General features: G+C 38.6%; 1 protein-coding gene across 1 annotated transcript; it reads right to left on the bottom strand.

Annotated features, from left to right (window-relative positions):
* Positions 1 to 2,379: 2,379 nt before the first annotated feature.
* Positions 2,380 to 8,369, bottom strand: LOC139700193 (cuticle protein 12.5-like). Its single transcript, XM_071598782.1, has 3 exons — positions 8,301 to 8,369; positions 3,960 to 4,157; positions 2,380 to 2,788 (listed from the first exon to the last, which is right to left on the bottom strand). Exons 1-3 carry the CDS (start codon positions 8,310 to 8,312, stop codon positions 2,705 to 2,707), a joined length of 294 nt encoding a protein of 97 aa, XP_071454883.1. The 5' UTR covers positions 8,313 to 8,369; the 3' UTR covers positions 2,380 to 2,704.
* Between the last annotated feature and the right edge of the window lie 8,306 nt (positions 8,370 to 16,675).

Here is a 16,675-nt window from a genome sequence, read left to right as displayed (position 1 = left end):
CGGGGATCAGGCCGAAGAGAAAAAGCGGACGCATCAACGAATATACGCCCTTCTTTTGTTTTTTCCATCTAGCGCGTTTCTTGGAAACCTTAGCCATTGCCTGCCGACGATGTATATGTATTAGTTCTAATTCATCCCAATTTTCCCTTTCGGATCATTAGCTTCTTCTGCCGTCTAAGCCTTCGTTCCGTACTACATATAACAACAGCACCGTTTTTAATCAACTGAACCCACACAACGTGTTACCACCGTCTGAAAACACGCCGTGAAATGTTAGACGAGGTCGATATTCTCGCCTTTAGACTTAACTTTCGTGTGATTTCACTTCTGGAAATAATTAGTGTTGAATTTAATCACTGAATGGAGTATTTTGATATCTAACGAGATAGTTAAAACTGATAAAAGACCTCAGAAAAAGGTATCAACTACTCTCATAAACGTACCTACCTTGTTTTTAGAACCAGTGAAATTATTTTAAAACCTATTTCTTAGGTGCCACTTTCCCATGGCTGAGAACAAAATGGGAGAAGTATGTTTGGAGCCCTAAATTTTACTTCCTTCGTGACTCGTGGCCATGTAAAATTTACACGGTCTTTTATTCACTCCATCTTAATTGAGGTAAAAGCTATATTCATTGAGTAAACGTTGAGTTGAGCGCTCTAAATAATTGATGAGCGGCTGGATTGATTTCTGGTCAAGCGGTAGATTTGAATTGAAATAATTTATGATATTGTTTCTTCTCTTGCCTATACGTATGTCGGAGAGATTTATGGGCAGAAAGGGTTAATGATGGTCTATATACTGCTGACCATTGTTAATTTGGATGCGAACCAAAGAATAAGGACAAGGGATCCTTTTTGGTGACATTTTTTTTCTTTCTGTTGGTGGCGCTAGCAAGTGGCTGAGCAAATATCCCAGAAACCTATATCAATTACCTTTTGTGCTACTGCTGAAAAAGAGTTTCAAAGGGCGGTAAATTCATTGTTCAACGAATTTGATGCATGAGGTAAAATTACTCATTTCATGACCCTTACACTTTAGACTCAGGAGTCATGGCTTTCCGATGATATCCCGGAGTGGTCATTTAGACATTCCATCTTTATATTCAATACCCCAGGGACCCTCGTAAATTTGTGTGAAAGCAAGTGATAATTGTTGGTTTCAAGTGGAGTTTTTCTTTCCAAGTATTTATATAGCGTTAAGATCAATATTATTCGTTAATAATATTATCCCGATTACTTAATTCTATTTCTGTGTATCTTGAGAGGATGAAATCATATTTGAAAAAATAATGTGATTTTTATAAATGGTATTCACACACGTCGAATTTTTGGAGATGTTCTATTCCATTTTAGGAAGTCAAATTGAAGTATTATAGTATTAAATGCGCATTGAAGAATATTCCCCAGTATAATTGGCAAAGTTGTGTTTCTTTTCTACCTTAGTATTCAGATCCCTAATATGGCCGTACCGTACTTCTCTAAATATCCGGTGGCCTATTTACCTTCTAGAAAAATTAGTGTTTGTAATGACAGATACGAAGACTATTACAATTTTCCACTTAATAAAGATTTATTTCCGACTAGTTTCGATGTACTACATCATTTTCAAGTGTCTATCATCACACCTGAATCTGTAAGTTATATTAGTCGAAGTATTTTCCGATTTTTTTTATTTCTTTAGGATTATTTCCCCTATTTCTCCCTCCTTTACACATATATTTGCTATTTCCTGCCTTATGGAGCTTATTTCCGATTGGTACCATAAAGGAACTAATTTTCAATCGGCTAGAGATTCTCGTAAGGTGAAAAATCAATAAATTGAATTTTCCATTCAATAAAAACGAACATCCCCTTTAGCAATGTGCGTCTGCATGGGACCACCGCTAAGTTGTGTGGAAGTTGTTTATTCCATACAAGTCACGTATCAAATAAATACATCTTCTTAACTAACCGAGAAGTTAAATAATTAAAGACATCAGAAATCATTTTACAAAAGCTTTACATGCACTGCAGTTGGTAAGTATCAAGTAATACTCTAAACTTACGAGGCGTGTTGCTATTCGGGGTTACAATGAAATATGTTTGATGGAATAATGCCTTCAAACCTTTATGCAATAAAATTGGAAGCATATGATAGTTGATCGTTTATTATATTCAAAGTTTTCACGCTTAACTTTGTGGAAATCCATTATCATTGAAGTAAAAATATTAATATATCTTTCCACTTAATTTTTTATTCGGTACAACTAGTTTCCTGAGGATGACGCCGATGCGTCAAAGCCAGTTGTACCGATTAAAAGATTTAGTGGAAAGACACATGTGCTCATTTATTGTTGTGTGCATTCGGGGTGGAATGGTGGCAAGGAAAACACTTCGCTTAGTCACGTATGAAATTTATTTTGCATGATTTTTTTAAATATTTACAGAGTGGTAATGAATAAAATAGGAAAGGTTTTTAGGTATCCCCTCCCGTGGAGAGGGATTGCAGATGAAGATGAAGTGGAGTTGGGGAAGTCCGAGGCCTCCGGAAGGTGCAAAGTTTTCATCTCTCGCGGTCCTTCCACCGTGCGCGGCGTCATCGTCCCTTAGACGCGTGCCGGAAGGGCGTGGACGGCGGTGGTGAGCCTTCTGTTTCGGGTGCAGGCGACTCACGGCTCCCTCACTTCGGATGGCGCCCGGCCTTTCATCTCAGTGGATATCTCTCAGTGGATGAAAGTCTTGAGGAAGGGGGCGTGGGCGTAGGCGTACGGGGCGTATGCGTACGGAGCAGCGGCGATGATGGGGGTCTGGAAGGTCGAGGGAAAAAGAGGAAAAATCATTAATCATTTGGTAGCAAGAAGGAAAATAAAATTAACGCGCTGGGAGTTCTTTTCAGTGAACTAGTTGCATGAAAAAAGTAATGGAAATAACTTCGTATACTCCACGAAGTACTCATTATATTCGTACTATCGGTTTCGCCTTTTAGGATGTCACCAGGTAGTTTTGATAAGAACGCACTGAAGAAATGGATTTGACCTGATGGATGCATAAAGGTGAAGCCGATCGTGCGAATATAAGTAGTAGTTTGTGGAGTTTGCTCTGATATTTTTTCATACCTGTGTCATGAAGGAAAACGTTGAAAATATTTTTAAAATATTTGAGGTTATTTCGAATTAGGTATCTCCCGAATATTTCTGATAATCTCCATCTACTCATTCGAAGTGGCGATTCTTTAAATGCTGATACGGAGCCGATGGATAGGTAATGATTCCTACCCCATTCCTGCAATGGGATTCTGAAAAACTTAAAACGCCAGACTGGTCGAAGTATTGATTTTATGCCATTAGAATCCGTTCCAAGAGGAGAGACTGATTTTAATGGAAAGTCGCTGTTCAGTGAACGGGACTTTTGTACTGGTAACAAAAGTAATACAGTTGGGACGACACACATTTTATTAATGGAAATAAAACCATTTTATGTGCCATTTATATAATTTCTCATTTTTTAGTAACTTCCTATGTGCATTTTTAGTCAACGGTTTCTATTCTCTCTTGTTATTAACGATACTACTTAAGAGACTATTTAGCGGAATATGAGTTCCATTTGATAGAGAAAAGAGTAGAGACTACAGAAAATCCTTTTATTGTGCAATTTAATGATTTATCGATTAAAAAGGTTTTTCATGTTTGATTTCCTCGAAATTAATGCAAACCTTTCGACTAATTTTTACAAAGAAATTTCAAGAGCTTTCTTTGCTGCCGAGCGCATTCACGTAAGTTACTAGATTAATGTGTTGGAATTCGACCAGGAGTACCTAATCATTTTAATGGTAAAAATTTGATGTCGAATTGCGGTCAAATTTAAGTATGAATATTTTCGTGGCGGATTACTCTGTGCACCAAAACACTGGTGTTCCATTCAAGGGTGCAGTGCATCGATGTGCGAGTCCGTGAGTGCACACTCAAAACGAGTACTCACCTTGTAGTCCACCCTGTATTGGTGGGCGTAGGAGGTGGCCAGGGGCACAACGGGCTTCACGATGGGTGCGTGGTAGGCGAGTGCGGGTGCTGCTACGATGGGGGCGTGGGCCACGACTGCAGCGGGCGCCACGAAGGGGGAGTGAGCCAACAGACCGGGTGCAGCGGAGGCGGCAGCCAGCAGGGCGAAGAGAGCGAGCTGCGAGGGAGATAGAAAATGGGGGGAGGTGCGGATTAGTAAAAAAAAACTCCAGCGTATCGGAAGGAAAGGGCGTGACGGCGATTCCATCGCGAAGAGAACTGGAAGCTTTCGGGAGGGGGGGGGCATGAAGTTTATTTTTCTCACATATTTCACTTATTTATATACAACAGTGTCAAAAGGCGAAAATTAAGTCAGCTTAATTAATGTTTGGAGTGAAACACGCCTGGGACAAAAACAATGGAGTGACGTGTGGAACTTCGGTTGGTGATTTGAAACACAAAAAGAATTATGTGCTTGATAAAAGTGAGGTACTGTCAGGTAGAAGTCAACTGTCCCAAATTGCCAAATTCCATGGCGATTACCCTTCTATTCGACTCAAAAAGCCGTGCCACCCAGACAGAAAATTAAATCAAACACCAACTTTTTTCTCTGTTATTGTTCACAGCAATTTTAGCGATAGTTTAAAGAGATCATTTTTTCCGCGAACGATAAGGAATTTAAATAACTTTGTCTGTGGTAGAGGTAAAAATATGTATCAACTTACATAACGTGCCTCTTGCGTGCGCATGTAAAAATGTTTTACATGAAGCACTGAAGTACCGCTACTTGTGGGCAGAATACAGAAAGAGTTGGTAAATTGCAATTTAATTAAATACTTATCAATAAACTGAGTAAAATGTAATTATATACCAATAATCGTATACTTTATTGCTGAATCGTTAAAAATAAAAGAGAAATGGAATGATTGTTTTTGCATTTTCTCAATCGGGAGCAATCGAATCACATCTCATTCCCACGTTAAGCGTTTCATATTCGGTCGCGTTTCATGATCTTCATCAAATTTGATACAAAAGAAACCTTTTCCCATCGAAATCGGTACCAAGGGGGGGGAAATATATTTTTTAAAATTCCTTATAATCTATCGTTGAGCCAAACCGCCGAGAGAAACAATGTAAGTATACCATTGGGCCTACTTACTACTTTACTCTTCAAGCCGAGGAACATTAGTTAAATTGAGACTTATGACTATCTAGTTTAGATATACTTCCGGGACCATTATCACATGTCAGTAAGAAGTGGAGCAGAAAATATTGATAGCCCTGAACATTATATTCCCCTATTTTCATGATGGGTGGATTTTCACTGCCTGCGATTCACTTTCGGCAAATTTCCACCCTTCTTCATTCGACAGATGGAAAATTTACTCATTCATCTTATTCTCTTGGCCTTCATCTCTGCGGATAAGAAAGAGCGCTCATGGATCGGTGGGGCCAAATACTCAAAATGATAGGAGAGAGACGACACGGTTCGAAACACGCGAGCCATATATGCAATCAATGCTGTAATTGCTGACACAATGCAGTCCGTGTTACGCCACAGGAAGACGGAGGGAGCATGATCGAGAAGAGAAAGTGCGTGGACGCAATTGAATGGATGCGTAGCCACGGCATGGCGGAAGCGGCGCGGGCCTTAAAAAGATGAGGGGCGAGGTGCGGAGGAGTTGGCGGAGGGGGGGGGCAGTGGCGAAATACGGGGTCGGACCCGGTCGCGTTGCAAATCACGTTCTCAGTTCCAGCCGCGAGAATTTTTCCGACGAATAAGGTCTCTCCCCACGGTGAGATTATTTCCTTGGATCATTTATGCGTCGTTGGTTAACTATGAGTGTAGCATGCCGATATTCCATTGTTTACCAAATACTTTTGCTCTCATTGCGTAATACGGCTGGAAGTAGCGCGTTGCGAATTAAATAGCTAGCAGCGAGACTCCGATTTCCAAAAAAACATTATGGGTTGAAAATATGGAAAGGAAAATATTATCTCAGGGCACGAGAGGATTCCACTATATTTAAATATTTCTCCATGAAAATTTCAGATATTAAAAAAAATAAAATCAGCGTTTAAGTTAATAAACTGAGTTATGAAGCAAGAGACTACGGCAAAAGTCATGCCGCTTAAATCTCGAAAAATGGAAATGGTTTGACAATTTGGAATGGCTAAAATATCTTAGACATTGCCAAATAATGTTGTTTAATATTCGTTTGTCAGACATAAAAAAACGATAAGCTCGGGACTCGAACCCGGGCCCCCCGGTAGTGCTACACTCTACACCTGGATTATCTCGACCCCACGCAAGATATAATGAGGTTAAAATATTGTTGTTTAATTATTCATATTGTGTGAAGTCATTTAGTAATGACGGCCTTTAATAATGAACATTTCCCTGTATTCTGGCCAACGAGTGGTCAACATCATTCAAAAACAAGAAAAACGTGCAGTGTTAGAATTTGTTTTTTTAAATATTTGCGAATATAAAATGTTGCATATTGTGAAGTGGCAGTGTTTTTTATTGTTAAGGCGCAAGAAAATTTCCAGACATTGTTCAATTGCTTTGAAAGTCGTATTGGAAATGAAATTTCACTGGAAATTCATATTCGTTAATGAACTCCACGTAGAATAACATACCGCCGATGCGTCCAACTCACCCGTAGTTGAGAAAATTTCGCTGCCGGGAGAAATTTCACCGAAATCCCTTCTTTTTATATTTACGCCTTCTTATGTTTCGTGCCCTTGGAACCTATTAACACCCGCGAGCATTTCGTGCAATGGAGTCCGTCGGAATCGCGCGCCGAATCGCATTCGAAGCGCTCGAGGAAAGAAGCAAGCAGGTAGGGGGGGGGGATGAATGGAAGGGGATTAGAGGTTGGAGCCGGTGGGAGGACTGCTCCTTCGGGCTCACTCAGGGGAGGTGAGAGAAAGGAGAAAATCCCGCCTTGTTTTCCTAGCTCGACCGATTGTCGCTGGAGGAGCGTTTGCCGACAGGAATTGCGCCAAGAAGTGTCTATTCGGTGGCGCAGTTTAATCGTCCGGGAGCGTGAACGGAAACACAACACTGTCAAGCGTCCAACAATTGACTGGCGTGTGCGCAATTTAGAATGCAGCTGGGGAACGCCGCCGCAAGGAAAACGATTTGGTTCTATCGCGGCAGAGGGAAATTAAAACGATGTTTTGACGACCAATAATAGTTATTTCTAGATAGCTCCGCCAAATTTGCCAACATAAGATAACAGCGTCGTCATATGATAGAAATGTCTACATTATTCCGCCATTGATAATTACTTAAACTTAATCGCTTATCAAACAGTACGACGTATCGTTTATTAAAATTGAAGTGAATACAGTTTTATATTAAATTAACTTTTTGTATTAAATGTTCTAATTTAAACGTGGGATATAAATAAAGATTCAATGTGAGGCTTACTCAGTGCCAATATAAACCTCTTTGTTTTAATGAGGTAGTTGTTAACCCCAATTTCCAGGGATACATTCACATAGTTGTAAAAAAAATCTACTACATAACCCATACAGAAATGTAAGTCGGTGCTAAAAGACCTGGATTAATGGTTTTAGTTACGTTTCATGCGTATTCTTTTTAGTCTTTGCGTTTGGTGCATTAAGGAAATATACTATCAATCATCTAACCTACAGGAAACTGCAAATTCACTGAAATACTTAAAATTACAATATAATTTTATAGAAGCCATTATGGTCACCAATAAATCCAGAATTTGTAAGAGCCCACAAGAACAAGTAGGGGGTAAGAGAATATGTTTAAAACGGAGGAAAGTTTTCGACTGAAAAACGATTAAGACCGCATTTACTTAATTTAACGACAAATTATTTAAAGATACTGCGACTTCCAATTACCTTACTTGAGACTTGAGAAGGGAGGGTTTGAAAGAGGCAATGCGATTTACATGCGTGGTCATTTGAAATAAGTAATCTGTGCAGCAAGAAGAGAAACTGAGACTTTTGCTCTAGCATCCCAAAAGTCTAAAGCTATTGATATTCTATATTTTCAAAGAAGTGCATTTTTGTTTACAAATGACGTCATATCTCTCGGATAAATGAAGACAACACATGACTTTCAAGTCGAAAAAAATAAGAAAATTTTAAATTATGTAAAAACGTTTCTTGTTCAACCTATTAAAAAACTTTCCTAAAGAGTAAAACTTCTGTAAACTGTTCACTTTTATCGTTTTTTTTCAAAATCCCCTACAAAAACCCTGTCTTGTTGTGCCTTCGGCGGGAGAATAAGAAATAACTGGGGAAGGCAGGATAATTTTTGGCTGAGGGTACTCACCAGCTTGAACATGTTGGAGGTTGTGTGTGCGGACCTTTGGTCTTGGTGTGTGAGGATTGATGTCTCGTAGACGAGTGGTGAAGATCTTTGTCCATCGCTTCCCTTTAAATAGCGTCCGGGAGGAGGAAGTGAGAGGTGGCGGCGTGTGTGAGGAGGGCGGAGAGGAGGGGGTGTGGAAGATTAAGGAGTAGGAATGGGGAGGAGGAGGGCGAATGGTGGGTGGTTGAGTCCGGTGGATGAAGCGAGGGGGATAAGGAGTGGGAGTGATGGAAAAGGGTCTCCCAACTCACCCTCCTCTCCCTCCTACTTCCCCCACCCCATCGGTCCTTTAAGGATAACGTGCGGTGGGGGGGCGTCGAAACTTACGATGTGAAACCGTATCGCAGGGTATGCATGAGCCTGTCTCCCTCGGTCGGTTTGTCTTTGTCGAGGAAGGGTGGAGCGATGGGGGGGTAGAGGAGAAGGACGTGGAGGCGGAGGGGGGGTTCATTCTTGCGCGGCCCTGTGGGAATGGGAGCCCCCACGTTGAGCAACTGCGCGCGAGGTTCGTGTTTGGAGTTTTGCTGGCAAGGTCTTTATGTGGGTATCCCGGACGTGGTGGAGTGTGCGCTCCGGGAAGGTGGGTTTGAGGTGGGGGGGGAGAAGAGGGAGGAAGGGTGATGGGAGAACGGGTGGAAGAGAAAGGGGCAAGGGACCCCTGCCCGCCCCCTCCTCCCTCTCCCCTCCCCACCATCTCCACGGGTCACCGTTGCACATTTCGGGATGATTTCGAGATGCGAGAGGTATCTGGAGCTGTGTGGTGTTTCTGTTCACCTCGGAGGAATTTTGTGTACGCTTGATGGAAAGTTCTCGTCCCTAATATATTGAAGTGTTGAGAATTTTTCTGACCACGAAATATCTCGAAAAGGGCCACTTTAGATTGGCCAGTCTTAAATGAGTAGGTATTTACAGCAGAATGTTTTGGTGTCATAGATGATATAATGTTACTGAGATGACTCGTAAATTTAACGTGCATCATGCAGACCTAAGGTTATGTTTTTCGTAGGCCTACGCTAACCTAAAAGGAAGGTTAACCTCATAGAACTCCTGTATAATTGCTACTTCTGTATTAAAATTTATATCTATACATACGTACCCTTCACGAGTTAAATGTCTGAATTAGCAAAGTCAAGAAAAATAAAGTTTTGAATCAGGAAAACTAATCGACTATCTATCATCGCATACTGCTGTTATCTCCGTCAAATTCACGCGTTGTTAAAACATGCTCTTCTGTTCATGAAAGTTCAAATATTCCCTGCCTTGAGAGAATGTCGAAACAAGTTCATCACTGACTTCTGCCACTTCTTGTCGAATCATTTTTTATTTTCTCATTATCTGTTTGGTGATTCGACTGTCATCAATTTCTTCAATATGATCAAATCCCCACAATCCGTTGATATTTTTCAATAACCAGTGCATCTAATACTCATTATTTCTTGACTCTCTCCACATCTCTTTTATTTGTGTTAAAACGCTCCTCATGTAACCTTACCGAAGTCACTCTCACCACCTGAATTTCTCACTCTTTCCTTTCCTCTTAACCTTTTCCATCTTCTCTCGTATTATTCAACCCTCATCCGTTCTCTAAAAATGGCCAAACTAGAGTCATATTCATTTTCTTCTTGCAGGTCATCCAATTTCCAATATTTCATGATTCAAATTTCACTCTATCTCTCCTGGTTTAACTAAAAACAGTCCTCAAGTGAAATGAAATGAAATAATTTATTTTGTACTTCCACATACTTTTACAAAGTAAATTATTTCATTTCAATATGTTATGCAAATTCCATAAAGTTACGCCTGGGACAACAAACAGTCCTCAAGTATAACATTGACATTATCTCTGCAAATATTCGACATTTATACTTTTACTATGTTTTTACTCTTTATTACTTTCATTTACCGCTATTTTTGCTGCTCTTGACAAACATTCATTTTATTGCATTGCCCAAATATCAGCAACAACTTATCTGCAGGAGTTCATACAATTTTTTTGCACATATCCAACCATCGTTCAGAAACAAATGAAAAAGTATGCTTAGATAAAGTAGCAATCAAAAAAACCTTTTGAAAAATGTAAAAATATATTCATCCAGTTCCTTGACAACCTATGAATACTTCACCAGCTGTAGCCCCTCGACTATATGTAACGTTTGGTACTAACTGTATAATATCATCATATTATGAAAAAAAATCAGATCAAAGGAATAAAATGAAAGGTACATTTCGCTCAGCCACCCAAAAATGTATCTTGATCTTACTTTATGTTTATTATTTTATTACAAAATTTTGAAATTAAAATTTGGTTGTAGCCTAAATGTCGGTTGGTTCATAAACTGTGGTAGTAGTAGTAGCTCTGTTTAAATTTTATGAAACCACATAAAAATTAAAAAATATATTTCTGCAATGGGAAGCGTATTTCTGGGTCTCTTCTCAAATCGTTTTTGAACGCTAATTGATAATTATTTTGTCAGTAAATCTACAATGTGTAGGAAGAAAAGAGTAGGTTAAGAGGATAATTAAGCGAGTCTTGATTCAGAGTCATTCATTCAGCAAATCATTTACGAGAACACATGCAGTAATTAAATTGACGACAGGATTTCGCAATGTTATCTAATTAGCAGTTTATTTCCCAACGTCTCTATGTTATGTTCACCTCACAGAAGCTGTTTTATCTGATTTTTCCTACTTTTAGCTTCTCCATTGCTATTAAAGCTACCGCTTTATCAACTTCATGTGTAATGGAATATTCCTTTCACTTTTACAACAGCGAGAAGCAAGTCAATGAACGAATGCCGAAAATTAGGAAGTCTATGAAAAAATTCTATAAGATTTTCTTTTAAAAACAAAAATAAAATTCTGAAAGCATTGCTCGCTTTTCCTCAAAACTTGGTCGTGACAAATTTAGAAATTTGATTAAAATATTCTAAATTTTTATTTAAATTTCCTACAGGATGTGGTGTCTGAGCCAACGCTGAATATTTATCGACTCCGTGTTTGATTTGCACGCGGCCTTGTCCGTTGAAGAGTTAAGAGCGAGTTCGGAGTCTTGTTTCCTTACTTCTTGAAGCATTGATCCGTTTCTCCTCCCGCTCTTTGAGGCAAAATGCAACACGGCAGTAAATCACTCTTACCTTGAGTAATCAGTTACACAGTTTGAGCCTCGCCATTTAAAGAGATGTGATTTTCATTGTCCTCAAACTTGCCATTAACAGTATAATAGTCTGTGCATCACTTTTTATCGTGAGTCGCGAGTGATATTCAATAAAAAGTGTATGTATTATATTTAATTGTTTGTATAAAAAAGTATTATAAAAACTAAGAAATATGTACGTTTGGCATTGTTGCCACCGCTAGAATACTAATCTTTTGTGCCTTTATACTTTTACTGGTTTGTTCGTTTCGATCTCGGGTGCATCCGATTATATGAGCACACCAGATCATTTTATTTAACCCGGAGGTTGTTTTGATAAGTGTGGTAGAGGAGAGCTCAACTGGAACTAAGAACACTCCGGTTTGAGATATTTAAGAATTCGCGATTAGTTACTTTTCCGTACTTCTTGCTGTTTCCGAGTCAGCATTGAAAAACAACGCAATGACTGCGGCTACCAGGTGTTGAACCACGGTACGGTCGACACAGAAACGCCTCCGATCGAATACAAGTGTGAGGGTTAGCGCAGTCGAGTAATAACTTTGAATGTTCATGTATAGTTGGGAAAGAACTCATTTAATTTTTCTCCGAATTAGTCGCTTCTACATAATTTTATTTGTTCCCGCAAGTGACTACTGTCAATGGTAACCGTACCCACCAAAGTATATTACCGTTTGAAGAAATTCTTTAGGAGTGACATCTATGCATTGTTTTTCCCCAAATATTTCTCGAATGAGATTCTGTGCGTCCATAATTGTCACAGTAATGATATTTCACCAAGAATTTCGGCGCCTCAATGCTAAAAAAGGTTTTTAATGCTTTAAAAAATATCCGTAATATTCTTACCTTAATTAAAATATAATAATAAACGCCGATAAGGTGGAATCGATGTTAAACACCAAATTTTTTAAATTGCTTTTTAACCTTGATTTTCACGAATAAATTAATTTTGATGTATGTATCGTTCAATGTCCAGTCAGTCCTCAGAATGAAATATTATTATTTCATGAAATATTATTATTTAGCTGTGAAGAATCCTCCCAAAGCTGCATCGTCTAATTTATTTATTTAAGAATTACGTTGCAAATAGGCAATTCTCCTAGTGGCAACAGTCCTCTTCATATGACTACATGATCCTGTTTTGTTTTCACTGCGTTGCTTGAATATTTCTTTTATATTTCAGACATCACGTATATCCATAGCGGCAGCAACACAGAGTGTATGTGTATACAGGTACACGTAAATAATCTAACCTTGTTTTGAATATTTCTGTTCCCTTCTCCATTAAAATGTCACTTTGCAATAGGTTTTCGATAACTCAAACATCGGTGCACCTTGATTGTCGTACAGTTTTAAAAATTTTAACAAAGTGTGATCAGATGGAAGTTGATTGTTGCCAATTAATCACTCTGCAGGAGGAAACTAAATTGTTTATTTTATTTGTTTTCATAACCGTGAAGAGTTTTGCTATCGCCTTCGGTGACTTGTCACCCTTCATGCAATCTTTCACTGTCATATATAGTATGTTCACACCTTATTGAATTCTTCCCCCTTTAGGTGAGATACAATTTTCCTCTAAAAGCACGTTGCCTTTGACTACACTAGAAATGTAAAATTATCTTTACAATAAATATGAAAATTATATAGGTGAAAGTTTCACTAAAGTGGATGAAGGGGGTATTGACCGGCAGCGGGATGTTGAAGACTGTAATAGAGGGGAGTATGTTAGGCAAACAAGGAAAGGAAAGGAACAGGATAGGGATGTTGGACGGGATGAAGGGAGGAAGAAAGTACTCAGAGATGAAGAGGGACCTGACATAGAGTAGGATGCTGGATTTTGTGTTTTGTTAGGAGTCACAAAATGTTTTATTTAGTAGCTGTGTCCATCCAAAAACCTACCTTAACCGGTAGATTACCTAATAATAATAATATATGTCTGTCGGAATGAGAGAGATGGTCACTGTAGTTGTATTACTGTCAATGATAATTCCATAGCTCTATTTGTTCGAATCCACTATTTTGAATATTCAGGGATGAAAACTTGGGTTCATACTAAAACGGATGCTCAATAATAATTAAAAATATGTCAAGTGAATATAATGGAATTTAACTAACAATAGTCAGGTGGGTTTCGCTATGTGAGGTCCATCTTCCTACTTATCTTAGAAGAAAATATTTATTTATGTAACTGTTGTTGTTGGCGGGGAGAAAGATTTTTTTGTACTCGTAGGTTAGATGAAAAAAAATATCCCTCGACGTTACGACACCAATTCTTAAAACTATGAAAATCACAGCCACATGCATTTATCGTCTTGGAACCCTGACAATTTGCAGGAAGGTGGGATGGAAGACGTGAAGTGAAGGGCGGCTAGAGATATAGTAGTCTGAATCAAGCTTGGCATGGTTTCTGTTACATTTCCATATATTTCATCCACTTTTGAAATTCGAAGGGAACTTGATGGCTGGTTTCTGCAATACCAGGTAAACAGCGAGAGAGAGAGCCTACGCCTTTGTGCTGAGTGATAATACTGAAGCAATATTTTCCTGAACGTTCGGTGCAATAAAAATGTGATACAATGAAATTTGAATTTTGAGATGCCTTTATAACCTCATATTTTTAATCTTTTTAGCCATAATTATGAGAGCTAAATGAGACTTAATTAATGACCAGAGAACTTTTTCATTAGTGATAAAATTTGTGGAAGAACCGAATATATTACATAAGGATAATATTTAATTAAATTTAATTATAATTTTAAATTTTTACGCACTTAATTGGCACGGTGAATAGTCCGGAAGAAACATTTTGCTCCTGCAATCGCTTCCCTTTCGAAAGCCTCTGCCGAAGCTCGTGTTTCGTGTGCTTCCTTTAATTAAGCGAATAAAAATAATACACGATAAAATCTTATGGTAAGCTTAAGGCAACTTGCCTTTTACAGAGTGAGGCCCATCGCGTTTCCGATTTGTGATTTCTTATTTCTAAACTTTTCCATTATGCTGAAGGCAATATGTGTAATGAGAGCGTTGATGCTTTATCTCCTTGGAGCATCAGGTAACCTGGAGATGAACATAACATTGTCAAGACCTGTTATCATAAAAAACTTTGCCCTCGTGATAAACTGAAGAGAGTAATTTAGGAAAATAATACAGAATGAGAAGTACGATGTTAGATTTGATTGACTTGGTACGTAATACACTTGTCGGCTGACCGAGAAGTTACGGAGTATTGATGTAATTGTGTCCCAAATTAACGTGTCACAGTGCAGTAAATTGTAATTTCCACCAGCACTACTACTCCGAGAATGTGGTCATTAGTTTTGAGTCATGGATTGCTGTCGATCAGAAGTAAACTGAAAGAAAGTTCGGTATTATACCATGCATGTACTTTGCGAGAGTAATGTTCGATAATCATTATTATCGACGAATTTTCAATTTTACACATTATCATTGCCTCATATTAATTTGTGTGTTTATATTATTACCCCAGCCAGCACAGCTCTAGGGGTCATCGGAACATATGAGCCCTTTCACCACGTCAAGGTCATAACACAATGGCAGGGATGTTTATGTGTGTGTGTGGGTACGTATTATATATATATATATATATATATATATATATATATATATATATATATATATATATATATATATATATGTATACATGCATACAAATATCCACACACGTACTTTAAAAACGCCATATCTATGTAAAAATTAATCATTACATTGTTGTTATTTTCTTCTTCAATCATATGCGATTCAATTAATCTGAATCAAAATTTACATAGTTCAAGTACTTGATAGAAAAATTAGGATATTATTGACGACGTAGAGTTTGTAAGCAGAATGGTTGTCGAAACCATCCTCTTGACACGTACGCTCATTCGTAAATCACACAACACCCTTCCTTTAGTGAAATATCATAGTTGTAATATGGGGTTGAAATGCAGCTCATTTCACGTAAAAAGTTTATCCAGTAACTCGGCCGTCTCAGTGCGGGTAGAAATATTTATTTATTTAATATTAGCCCAAAAGAGACAAGTGAAGCCTTTTACACTGGAGTATAAACAAGGGTATGGACAAGAGTTCATACCTTAGGTGGAGGAAAACCCACCTAGGCTCGAAATACAATTTTGAATTCTAGCTTAGACAGCGGGAAAATTACTCCACCGCCTCTGAGGATATCCCTTCCCATAATCTACACTTTTTCTTTAGTTATATGCATTTAAATCTTTAATTTTTAAGCCAAGCTTTTTCTACATAAAATAAGAAAGTTATTCAAATTCAATTTGGCCGGAAACGAAACATTAAATTATATATATATATATATATATATATGTATGTATATATATACATATATATATACATATATATATACATATATACATATATATATACATATATATATATACATATATATATACATACATACATATATATATATGTGTATGTATATATATATATATATATATATATATATATATATATATATATATATATATATATATATATATATATATACACGTACGACACCCAAGCGAAGTAGGACACTCGCGCTAATGTTTTACATAAACATCGGTAGTACTCTCCGTAATGACCGTTTCAAAGCTTCTGTTTTAATTTCCAATCGGCGTGAATTAACTGCAAATATTAAGTTGGAATTCACATGAACTCTTTCTTGTTTTCACCCTTTAATATCTCCATTGTGAGTGGATCTCAGTGTGAATGATCGTTGCGTAAGTCGATCAAAATTGTCCACCGCGGGTCATTTCCGCGTGGGAGGAGAGGAAGAAAAAAAGCCCCATATGACGTAAAGACACCCTTGTGGCACTTCATTCGGGTGGTTTGGCGGGCGACCGTCATCATGCTAAGTAGGATCGCGTGATGGACTCCCGAGTCCCTTCCGAAGTCGGAAAACGGTTGAGTGAAAGCGGCTCGTGCGCGCGTAATTCGGTATTCGGGCGTGGGCGGTAGCGTGGCCGGGGGAGGGGGGGGTGTTGCGAAAAATCCGCTGCGACGGGTCGCGTGGGGCTCGCCAGGCGGGGGCGAGGCCAGATTCGGGCGGGCGATAAGGCAGGTGCAAAGGCGGCACAGCCCCGTCCGTCGGGGATGGGTTGAGACGGAAGTAAGACAGGGACGAGCGGGGAAATAAAATAAATGTAGAGGGTATCGCGTCCGCTACGGC

This window comes from Hetaerina americana, unplaced genomic scaffold (assembly GCF_022747635.1).
Source record: "Hetaerina americana unplaced genomic scaffold, ioHetAmer1.1.p SCAF_1, whole genome shotgun sequence".
Lineage (NCBI taxonomy): Eukaryota > Metazoa > Arthropoda > Insecta > Odonata > Calopterygidae > Hetaerina > Hetaerina americana.
This window is presented reverse-complemented; position numbering and strand designations above follow the sequence as displayed.